The sequence below is a fragment of the Mirounga angustirostris genome, unplaced genomic scaffold, assembly GCF_029215605.1.
Source record: "Mirounga angustirostris isolate CCGP_5_RB_7025 unplaced genomic scaffold, mMirAng1.0.hap1 SCAF_9, whole genome shotgun sequence".
In the NCBI taxonomy this organism is placed as follows: Eukaryota; Metazoa; Chordata; class Mammalia; order Carnivora; family Phocidae; genus Mirounga; species Mirounga angustirostris.
This window is the reverse complement of record NW_026991717.1, coordinates 89,246,022-89,258,255: the sequence shown is the minus strand read 5'-3', so window position 1 is coordinate 89,258,255 and position 12,234 is coordinate 89,246,022. Positions and strand designations below refer to the sequence as shown.

Below are 12,234 nucleotides of genomic sequence, written 5' to 3'. Positions count from 1 at the left end.
TAAGCATCGGCCTTCGGCTCAGGTTATGATCCCAAGGTCCTGGGATGGAGCCCCTGGTTGGACTCCCTGCTCAGCAGGGAGTCTACTTCTCCCTCAGCCCCTCCCCCACATGCTCTCTGTAGCTCTCTCTTCCTCTCTTAAAAAAAAAAAAAAAATCAAGTTAATGATTGCATAAGCTTACATATTATAATGAGATCATTTTCACATTACATAAAAAAACTATTAACAAACTACGGAATTATGGCTTTTATAAAAGCTGTTAATTTCAAAGATTATACAATTAACGATCAGCTTTGGAAATTATGGTATGAATTTGCCTGCCCTGAAGCTACTACCATTATTGAAATGGTGACATAATATGAAGCTGAATAAAAACTTGTATATGTAGGATATTCAAAATAACACTTTTTACTTCACTTATCAGTAGACAAACTCTTACAATGATTCTATAAAGATCTAAATATGAACACAAATTATAAGAGCATCACAAAGGAAAAAAAACAGACTATAATAATCATGCTAAAATGTTACAAGAACTAAAGATAATGAATTTGAGATAGGCTCAGGATGTTTTGATAATGCTCCTTATTGAACAGTGAAAAGGTATCATGCAAAATACTGGGGACAGTTTTATGAACAGTACTATAAAGAAAAGAGGACATTGAAGCTACCCCAATATTAAAAAAAGGAAAAAGGTCCTGACGTTGAATGGATTGTGGGAAAATGCTGTTACTGCCCTTACTCTGAATGCAAGTAAGAACTCTGAATGATTTTTATCTTGTATAGTTAGGATATCTAAAAAAGAAGGAAATTATTTCTAAAAATCATTGCTGATACTAGGGTTCTAGTTTTTTCTGACTTACTGTAATGTTCAAGTAAATATCAAAAATGGGCTTAATTATTATAAAATTAGTTAAAAGTTTTCTACATATGTGCATATGTGCCTATTCTATTACTCTTATTTTTAAAAATTTCACTTGAAAGGAATATCCTAGAAAAAAACCAACGCTACAGAACCAAATACTTTATAATGGTAATTTTTACTGGGAAATAACATTGGAAAGATATCTGGATCATATATACACATTTGCTTTGCTGTTTAGCTCTTATTTCATATTTTTTCCTAACCCTATGTTAAATGTTGGTGTTTCTTTATAATCAGCATTACTTTTTATTCATTTATACCTTAATAGTTTCTCTAAAAAAAGTGTCTCTTTTCATGGTTATTGCACCTGTGACAGGGGTTTTATGACAAATTTTAAATTTGTTAAATACCTTAATTGATACTAAACAGAATAATCAGAAGTCAAATTAATTAGAATCAGGAAGCTATTTCCTTAAAGGCTAGTGCAAGCAATTGTAGATTAAGGGGTATTTCTTGTGCATACTTAAGCGCGCACGCGCGCGCGCGCACACACACACACACACACACACCCACACACACAGTACACATATTTTGTTGGTCCGAATATAACAAATACTTTTTAAGAAAGGTTATTTAAGACATTTTCAGTATAAATGCAAGTAGTCAGGGGAAGCTGGGGGGGCTCAGTCGGTTAAATGTGGGACTCTTGATTTTGGCTCAGATCATGGTTTCAGGGTTGTGAGATTGACTCCTCCCATTGGACCCTGCACTCAGCAAGGAGTCTGCTTGAGATTCTCTTTACCTCTTCCTTTGCTCCCCCCATCTCTCACTCTCTAAATAAATAAAAAAATGCAACTAGTCAACCGTTCCTATTTTATACTTCTAAACATGGCATATGAATTGTTTTACTGGATTTAAGTATAACAATCTTTTCAAACATAAGGTTAACATATGCAAGTGCCAGTTTACATGTAATTACTACCAGTTTTGCTGATTCCTCTTCTCTTTGCTCTCAATTCATCTGAGTGTGATTAGAATCTTATAATTTTATTATAAAAGGACCGTATGTGATATATCAAATATTTTAAGTTCATTCTATTTCTATACACATGCAGGGAAGGTCTTAAGGAAAACAAAATGGCATAGGGCATATTCTGGCTAATGGAAATGATATAAATGTATTAATTCTTCAACCTTAGGGAAAAAAATGATCTTAGCAGATACCTCAGTACAAGGAACACCTATACCACTGACTGGATGGAACCTGTCTTTTATGTACCTTCCTATTAGAGTTTGATGCTATATGAGGGACTGTGGTATAATTAATTTAATAATGTTGCCATGGAAACATTTTGTTATATTAAAAACAAAAATGTGTTGTAAGGTGTTTTGTTTTTTTGCTTACTTTTTTTAAAAAATATTTTATTTATTTATTTATTTATTTGAGAGAGAGAGAGAGAGAGGGAGTGAGCAGGGGGAAGGCCAGAGGGGGAGGGAGAGAGACAAGCAGATTCCCCACTGAGAGCAGATCCCGAGACAGGGCTCAATCTAAGGACCCTGAGATCATGACCTGAGCCAAAACCAAGAGTTGGACGCTTAACCAACTGAGCTACCCCGGCACCCCAATTTTATATATATACATACACACACACACACACACACATAGGTAGCCTTTTAATTTAAATTTAATGCATTGGGCAGTGTCCAAAATTTTGGAAAACATATTTGCCTTTGGGTAGTAAAACACATTTGTTACCATCCTGCAGGTAATAAAAACTTAAAAATTTATATCCCTTCCTCCCCCCCTAAAAAAGAGCTGGGAAGCCATGAGCACAAGAAATCTCTACCAGCTCTACCTCACTCCACTCACACCTGGGGAAGTACTGCTAACCATGGGAAAGGCACAAGACAGCCACGTAGGTCAGTCTCTTCCAAGGGGCTTCACTGGTAGTATGGACAGGGTAGAAAGGATAGGTCTCCTAAGGCAGAAATCATTTGCCAAGTACCAAGAAGAGTTACACCGAGGTCTCATCATACTTTAATTGATAATTGAAAAATGCCTTAGATTGACTCTCCTGCTTCCAATTCTTGATAAAACAGCACTGTTCTGGACTGTGCTTCTGATAGATTAACCAATTACCTTCTAATCCCTTTCTAAAGATATTCTCTTTCAGAACAGCTACATGTCCAAAGTTACATGATAAATGAACTTTCAGAAATCAAAGGCAGAGAGAGAGAGGGAGGAAAGAAGGCAGCAAGAGAGGTAGGGCAGGAGAGAGAGAGAGGTTCAGAGTGAGAAAGGGAAGCACTGGGGGGTGATGAAACAATGCACCTTCACGCAGGGCAGTTCAGTACACAAAACAGAACACAAAGTGTGTGCCAGACATTGGGCTATTGATTGTTTCTAGTGAGCCATCTGTTCATTTTTTGCAACACGGGATTGGGATCCTGAACTCAGAGACATGATGCATGAAAAATACGGTGTTTAATTTGGGAGTGGAACTCATTAGGGGAAACCCTGAATGATTGTCCAAGTTATTATCTTTTAAATACAAAATGTTAAAAAAAAAAGACCCTATTTTTACCACTAAAAAAATAAATCAGTGGCCTTTTTTAGAACTTTTACAAGCAGAATATTTTTTCTGTGCCAAACCTTAAGCCAATGGCCGATGCCTCCAGCTGTGTGAACAGATTGCTAAAGTGCTATTCTGCTCTGGAAACACACTTTCTGATCCAATTAAAATGCAGGAATCAAACACTCATTTGAAACTTCCAAAAAGGAACAAAAAAAGAAGAAGAAGAGTAATCAGTTGCTGACAAAAGGAATACCATGAATATTTCATATGTAGTCTTTTGCTCCATTTTATAGTGGCTTCATTCATTTTGGGTAACACTGAAACACTTCTGTTCATCCACTTCCAGGGAGGTATAATGTATCATTTCCGCTCCTATTAGGATGTGGAGGTCAAGGATAAGGAGTGAATACATTCTTATCAAGCTACTGTCTTGGGAAGTATTTGTAAAATGCACATTATATCATGCATGGGTATAAGAGTGACTCCAAAGTCACATTAGTATTCCCTTTATTCTTACAGTATGAATCAGAAATGTTCAGTTAACCAGAAATATGTCTAAATTTAGTAACTGGAAATTCATTTAACCAAACTAAACTTTAGTTTGTACCACTGAGAACTGAGTAGTTTTAATGGAAAATTTCAACAAGTTACATAAGCTTGCAAAAAATTAAAAAAAAATTATTTATAAAAGAGTATGCCCACTTAATGCTGAACTATGAGACAGGTAACAAAATCTCACCTGTGTTTCCTGGACAATCTGGTCAACATTAGTCAGCAAAGCATCTGGGAACAAAATTTTCAGTGTCATAAACAAATACACAAATTCCATTTTTAAGAAACAGACCCGAAAACACTTCTCACTGAAATCTTGATAAGATTTCTCTTAACAGAGATTTATCTAGACTTCTTTTAAAAAAACTTACGTGTTCTTGGGCTAATTGCAATTGACTTTTGCAAATACTTTGTAGTTGTCTATGGCTACTTCCTGATATATAATACACCATACAGGTAGAATTTTAAAAATATTGTCCCAGTTGCTAACGTGAGTAATTATTATTATGGAATGCACTTTTCCTCAAAGAGTTCAAGAAGGGAATCAGGCTTCTACTCATTTTTCCCTACTCAAAGTTAACATTTCAACTAATATGGAAAGATACACCAAGGAAAAGAGAATCCAAAATGGGAAACATAGCTTCACTATGTTCAACATGCAGAGTATTAAATAATCATTTACAATAATCATTATTCAATAGCCCCCAAAATAATATCATGTTTTATGAAGTACCCAGTATCCTCATATAAAACACTAATGTTCTATATGCAACCATTCTGTCTTTAAATGTCCATATGTATGTTCCAGTTGGCTATAAATGTTTAATACCATTACCTAGCCCTGCATAGCACATATTCTATTTCTTTCCAATATGTCCTCTTTTAAAACAAATACTCTTAGTCATTAAGAAGTGACACAATGATAAGAAAAAATATTAGGAAAAAATTATTCTCAGGGTTCACAGGTAAGTGTGATGAGAAGAGTACAAAATACTTTTTTATAGAACCTCCAGCACAAACATTCAAAGAAATTTATAATTGCCTCTGGAGATTAGGTTTTACATGAAAGCAATAATAAGACATGTTCACATTATCCAGGAAAAAAAAATGTTTAGGAAATTACATTATGGTAGAGCCAACATAGGATATTTCATAAGCCCTTCATGTTATTTGAATAATTTATTGGACATACTCTGAGCAGAATCACAGTATCTAATTCATGTTTCAGGCAAGATCAAATGTACATCCACTTCCAAACACAAAATGAAAAGGACTTCATGACTTTCTCTGAATGCATTTGAAAAAAAATTTTTTTTAATTTTAAAATTCATGGACATAAGAGTCATCTCTTTGAAAAGAGCGGATCTCTACAAGTTGTAGAGATCATAATCATTAGGAAGTTCAGAAAAATAAATTTCTACTAGAGAGTTTATATCCCATTGTAATCTTATAACTCAGTAATATAGCTTGTACAGTTGTTCTGGGAGAAGTTCTCTGGTAGTTAGCCCATTTAAATATAATTTTGCTACATCAATTACAATCTATGTTGCAAGATACAAAATTCTGATTTTAACTGATTAATTTGCTAAGCATACATATTGGTATATCTATATATTACATATATAGATATATAAGTATATACTGTGTATATATTTTATCAATGGTAACTTTAGATCCTAAATTTCGACTTTGAGAAATAGCTGACAAAACCAGAAGACAATGGTACACTAGTTATTATACTGATCACTTGTAATATTTGATAAAATTGCAAATACATTACCCTTATTTAACAAGGAAATTTCATACTTAAATAGACTCCTAGGTAGAAAGTGCTACTTTCTGTGTCCCACACTTCAGACAATACCACATTTTTAGGAAGACTCAATCACAGTAATATTTTCACCATTCTTTCGATATTAAGTGATCCTCGGTACTGTTATAAGAAGGATTGGTTTTATTTCAGAAAGCAAACAAACAAAATCCCCCAAACCTGACAAAAGTAAGTGTATGTGTAGTCCCAGCATGCATTTATCTAGCATGGGAGAAAAAGGATGGACTAATCTGAAAAGACCGAGCTCTGAAACTATTACAAAATCCCAGGCATTCATTTCGGTTATTTTCTCTTTTCTCTATGAAATTTTAAAGACAAGATATTTTTTATCCATAAATTTGACGCCCCAAAAATGCTTCACTCACAACCATTATAATGTAAATAATAATAATGACTATATAACGATAGTGATGATGATTATCATCATCAACTGCGGAGGATAAGAAAAATAGCCTTTTCCCATCCGGACCACCTCTGGGTGGACTTCAGTCCTTTCCCCAAACACTACAAACACTTACAGACAGAAGCATCCACATTCACTGTTAAAGAAGAAAGACTGGATGCTTCCTTAAACACAAGGGATGACTGAGCAAGGAAAAGATAATAGATAGTCTTCATTCCGTATAATATAAATGAACATTGCTTTCTTAGCAACATAAAATAGAAGTGAAATTTTGTCATACCAATAAGAAAATGGGTTCAGATCTGCAGTCCTTGAAAAATGACCCATTTACCTTTGCAATTCTATGTACAATAAGATGCTTTATGTTTTCAGCACTTTTTATTTTTTTAACTATTGGCATTTAAATGATTGTTGTTAAGCTTATTGTTGTGAATAAAAAGGAAAAATGGGAAAATTTCAGAACTAAGAGGCCATTGTTGTGGATCTTGTGATAATTGTTCTAGTTTTTTACCTTTATAAATGAAATACTTAGTTTCCTTTCAGTAATACAAGCAAATAAAATAGTTAAAATTTAGTTTGGAAGTTAAGTACTTTGTGAGTGCTTTAAAGTGAAGTAGAAAGTACTTCTTAAGAAAAGATAAAAAGAGATTCCTGTAGATAAATGGAACACATTTAATTTTCTTTTAATTTCTCAACTTCTTGTGGGAAAGTATGTATCATTCAGATAATAGATTTGTTATGTCTATAAATGGTTTACAATAGTTCTATAACTAATATTCTAAAACATTTTTTGGAAAATATATCTACAGAGCAGATAAAATCAACTGTCTGAAAGCATAAAATAGCTTATTGTGGCCTCAACCTAACTAACTACGTTTAATGGTTAAAAAAAAAAAATTAGGAAATAAATTGGTCCCAGTGAGGGTATTTACGTATCTAATTTATTTATTTAATGTACCTCTGTTTCAGTCTATTTGTAGGGTCAAAATGAATAGTATTCATCAAACCAAACTTTGTTTCCTCTTAGGATTCCAAGGCAGCATTGGATGCTTCATCATCCCTTTATGATGCTTGGATATTACATATATTAAATAAAAAGACCTACTTTAATAATAGTTGGACATTTTGGAATTGGGGGACACTTATCCAAAAGAAACAAAAACAACACAGGAAGACATATAATTAAAAAATGTTTGGAGCAAATATCTGTAAATATATTGTTTGTTAGTTATCATATTTAACAACCTGTAACCATAGTTTAGCATGGCTAAAAAAAAAGAAAAATAATTTAGGACTTGGAAGCAAAAAACAATATATATAACCTATACATAGTCAGCAACAGCAAACCATATGCTTTGGATCACATACACATAGCTGGTTAAATGAGAAATGCAAGAAATAACAGAAAGAAAAACAGTAAGAGACAGAATTTCTTGCTTATAGTAATAAAATAGCTGGATCACAAATCAACATTGTGCATATAATCAAAATTCTTACTATTGCACCTTCCTCCCTGGCCCCATTCATTTATTTATTTATCTATCCATTCACTCATTCATTCATTTGAGTAACTAGTGTGTTTCGGATATTATACCGGGTACCTTTAAAAACCCTCAACCGTCCCATAGATTTATTTTTCAGTCACTTCATACTGAAACTGCCCTGAGCAAAAAGTCTTTCATATACTCGTAAACAAAAACAAAAACATTTGACCCTCTTGATAGGCCAATCTTTCGTTGATCTTTCAAAATATAAACTTATAGAAAGACAGAAATATGAGCCTTTTTATCACTTCTAAAAACATGTGTTCATGCATTTGGTTAATATACCCTGAAAACAGTCTTGAGTAAAACTAATAAAAATTTAAATGGTTTCAATGATTTTAGTCAAACAGAATAAATTTCACATGATTAGATATTATAGAGTTCTAAATGTTTATAAGAAATAAAAGATATTGAATTAATGTTTCATTTGAAACATAAGCAGAAAATTGATTTTTTAAAATACAGGCAACTTGGAACAGATATGCTAAACTGTGTCCTTTATGCATGATTTCAGAGCCCCCTTGACCACAACCTTCATAATGCCAGAGATTTCTTCCTTGGGGATTCACTTGTTTAAGTCTCAAAAGCGTTTATATATTTGGGACTTTTTAATACCATATAGGTAAAAACTAGGAAAGGGAAAAGCAATATGCTTTTGTCCATCAGCACCTTTTGAAGAATTAAGTAATTGATGTTAATTAGAAATGTTAAATTGGGATTAGAGCATTATTACAGAAATAGTGTTGAAGATACACTTCATTCTGTGTAATGTTTTTGATTTTACAAAACATGATCACACATGTAATCTCATTTATTCCTCCAAAGAACTATACATGTGACCCATGAAAGCTGATTAGATTTTCGAAATGTGAAAGGAAAGCTTTAGAAAGGGAACCAGGGCAGAGGAGGCATTTATGAAACACCTAAGATAATACTGGCCCATTAGATAATTTTTTTCAAGACTGGTGTGGAAAATAATCTCTGCTTTAATTTTACCTGTTTCTGAATGTCATCATGATAAATCGTGTATAAAATGTTTCTGTGTCAAGTTAAAATTAACTGAAGTTTTTACATATGCCTCTAGTAGAAGAAAATTAAACTAATGACTACCATCTGTGTTTTAATGATATTTCCAAATGATCTGTAAGAGATATTAAACTTACTGTTTAACTTACTCCCATGGAGTATGTTATATAAATAAAGTACGTATCTTATTATATTATGGCTAATTTTTTTTGTGCAAGATTCTCATCTGAGCCTTATTTTCAACCTCCCATCCCAAATACCAAAGAATGCCTTAATGTTAACCCCCATCTACCAATCTTTAATGAAACACCATCAAGTTGCAATATAATGTAAGATTTTCAGCGAGTAGATAGGAACATTTATCTATAGACCTTGATTTCAGTGGATATCCAAGAATACCATATATCAAGGAGCAATATTATTGTCTGATTAAATTTAAGAATTTTTTAATGATGGATTCCCACTAAGCTGCATGATTTCTAATTAAATTTCATCACAGGTTTTGGTTAAAATAAATGCATTTACTCTAAGAAAGAAACATTCCAATTGAGAATTATAGGCAGAAGGGGAAAACAAAACCACTATCTGGTTAATGAGCAATGACTTCATATTGCTTATAAATGTAATAAGAATTCCATTAGAAGTATTTTTTTTTTTTTTTACTTCACTTAGTGATAACAATAGACATTCCTTTGATAATGGGAGCCTGGTATTTTTGTCTCCCTTTTTAACTTACTTAAAGAAAAACATAAAACTCATTCATTCCACAAATGTGTACCGAATGAATGAAAACACCTTCCTGTGCCTAGGGTAGTAGCATACAGAATTCTGGCCTGTGACTTGAAACTGAACTGGATTTCTTTGATAAATGCAAAATCACTTGACTTTTCTTTTGCTCCCCACCAAAAAAGCTATGTCATGGATGAGAAATACCATAAATCTATTAAGGCACCTGAACCATGAATGTTGTTTAGAAGTGTACCTATTTTAACACTGTCTGGGTATACTTATTGAATATTTTATTTTAAACACCATAACAACACAGAGGTGTTCTTTTTAATATCTGCCAAAAAACAAATGCCACTGTCCTTGAAAGAAAATAGACAATCTACTCACTGAAAAATACTAATCAGCCTAGGTGGTCCTTTGTAAGACTGGAGGAAATAGCATTATTTATGTAAGACTTCTTTGTCCCGTGACAACCTTTATTTTGTGCTCTGCTATTGTAGAACCTAGAGGTCAGTCCTAGGGCAGGGGAAGGCACTGTCATGTCATGATTTTCCCCCTAAACCATCTTATCTGTGTTACCTTCACATATCAAACTGTACCTAGAAGGTTTATACACCTTGGCTCTCTCTATGAGGCATGTATCAGAGAAACAAAGCTGGAATTTCAAATTCCAATTTCCTATATGAGTTTTCAAAATAATTTCTTCATTAAAAAGAAATAATTGGTTACACAGTGCTTTCCAATATCCACTCAGAATCTGAGAGAGATGCTTTTCCACTACGCCCATCAGAACTGTTGGACTGAATTAACATCGCATTCATAGACATGCTTCTTTTAGAAAACAGTCCACACGTGTTCCGTGAGTTAAAACAATAGTATTCCTTTAATTCTCCATTCAGGGAGTACCTGTGCCTCGCTCTGGATCTGTCAGCAGGCAAAGTGAGAAACTTACTTGGCTTTGAATGTGCTCTTTTAGATGTGGGCCCCTCTGTGATAGAATCAGGAGGTCGACTAGCTAACTGCAATGCAGTTGAGTTGTTCCTGTTAGTGTTTTGGGATTCAACATTTGTGACAGCTTCATTCTGTGGTTCGGCACTTGGCTTTGTGCCAGTCTTTCTTTTCTGCTTTTGGGACACAGAAGTGCTTGGAGTCCAGGTAGGAGGCAAAGCAGAGGTAGTGGTAGAGGAGTCCTGACTTGAACAAGTTTCTGAAGACTGTATCACGTTGTCATTGGCAACTTTACAACACTGGGCATTCTCTTCATGTCCCACAGCTTGTTTGGACACGGACTGGGGCAGTGTGACACTGCAGCCTTGTATCTGAGCCCCATTAGTTTGAGAGTAGACATTGCTGACCTTGGTGACCTTGTGTTGCTCGTTATTGTTACAAACCTTATACCGGATCATGAGGATGATGATAAAAACCAGCACAGACGCTACAATTATTCCACCAATAATAATAATCATGGTGCCTCCCAAAAACTGGGACTGCATGAAATGGCATCGCACATAATCCTGTTCCGTCGTAAACTGGATGCAACCCACAACTCTTGTGGCGGTGAGGGAAGTGATGCCGTCGTCATATATTGCCAAGACACACAAGTCATACATAGTTCCAGCAGCCAGGTTATTGACAAGAAAAGTTTTGCTCGTAGGAGGTATCATTCTGAGGGACAATGGAATTTGTGTTAATGTTAAAAACAAAACATACAGACACACAGAGCCATTATGACTTCAGGTCTGTTTCATTCCGGTACTCATTAAGATAAGCACAATTATAACAGATATGAAATATGGGAAAATGATCTAATCTTATATATGCCTAGGTAAAATGGTTAAAAGTCATTGCTGGATTCTGCACTGTATCAATGGTGACTGCACCGTGCCTTGACAAGCTTCCTAATTACATTGCTTGGCAAACCAGAACTCCTAATAAAAGCCACTGCTAAAAAAATCATTTATGGCAAATTGCTTTTGAAAGGTGTGACTGTGACATTATCTGACTACTAAACAAATCCATTTAGCACTTACAACACCTCTGTGACTAAAAGCCAATTTGAAGGAAGGGAAAACACTGACAATCACATTAGAAACCAGAATGGAAATGCATCGGAGTATTTATTTTCCAAATCAGTTATAAGCTGCTATGGAATGGTACCCAGCAAACCTATATTTTGTAACTACGATAATTACTAAGATTAAAGTAGTTTATTTACAGATCTCAGCCTTCTCTTATGCCAGCAACACTTGGTTCCCAGTATGTTTTTATCTAAAAATGAGGTTGATGAGAATGTATGAAGAGTATTATCTTGAAAACATGAATGGGGCAAGGCTGTTGACCAGAGCCTAAATCCCTCATCCTGCCCATTGTGGGCTGATGAAATTACCTTCAGAACAGTTGCTAAGTTTGATAAAAGTTTACAGATACCTCTGAATCCATTATATCACAAAACTCTTCTGTGGGTGCTTTTTTCCCACTAACTTTTTTTTTAAGTAGCAACCAAATATGACCTAAGCTAAGATTTCATTTAGAAAAAAAAATGCTTGAAACTATATTTTCCCTGACAGATAAAACTTGGCAATGCTAATCTGTTATACAACCTAGATAATGTGTTCTAAATGAACTAGGAACCTTTTAGGGCACAGTATGTATTTGTGATTTGTGATCAAAATCACTATCATTCAGTGAGTGTATGATAAATACCAGGC

The 12,234-nt window shown here is 34.2% G+C and overlaps 1 protein-coding gene across 1 annotated transcript in view; it reads right to left on the bottom strand.

Moving 5' to 3' along the window:
- Positions 1 to 4,123: 4,123 nt before the first annotated feature.
- Positions 4,124 to 12,234, bottom strand: part of LRFN5 (leucine rich repeat and fibronectin type III domain containing 5) — a 252,068-nt gene continuing 243,957 nt past the window's right edge. The window contains exons 4-5 of the mRNA XM_045900762.3: positions 10,479 to 11,191; positions 4,124 to 4,224 (exon numbers count right to left, since the gene is read on the bottom strand). Coding sequence (XP_045756718.2) covers positions 4,124 to 4,224; positions 10,479 to 11,191 — 814 coding nt within the window. The remainder of the gene's footprint in view (positions 4,225 to 10,478; positions 11,192 to 12,234) is intronic.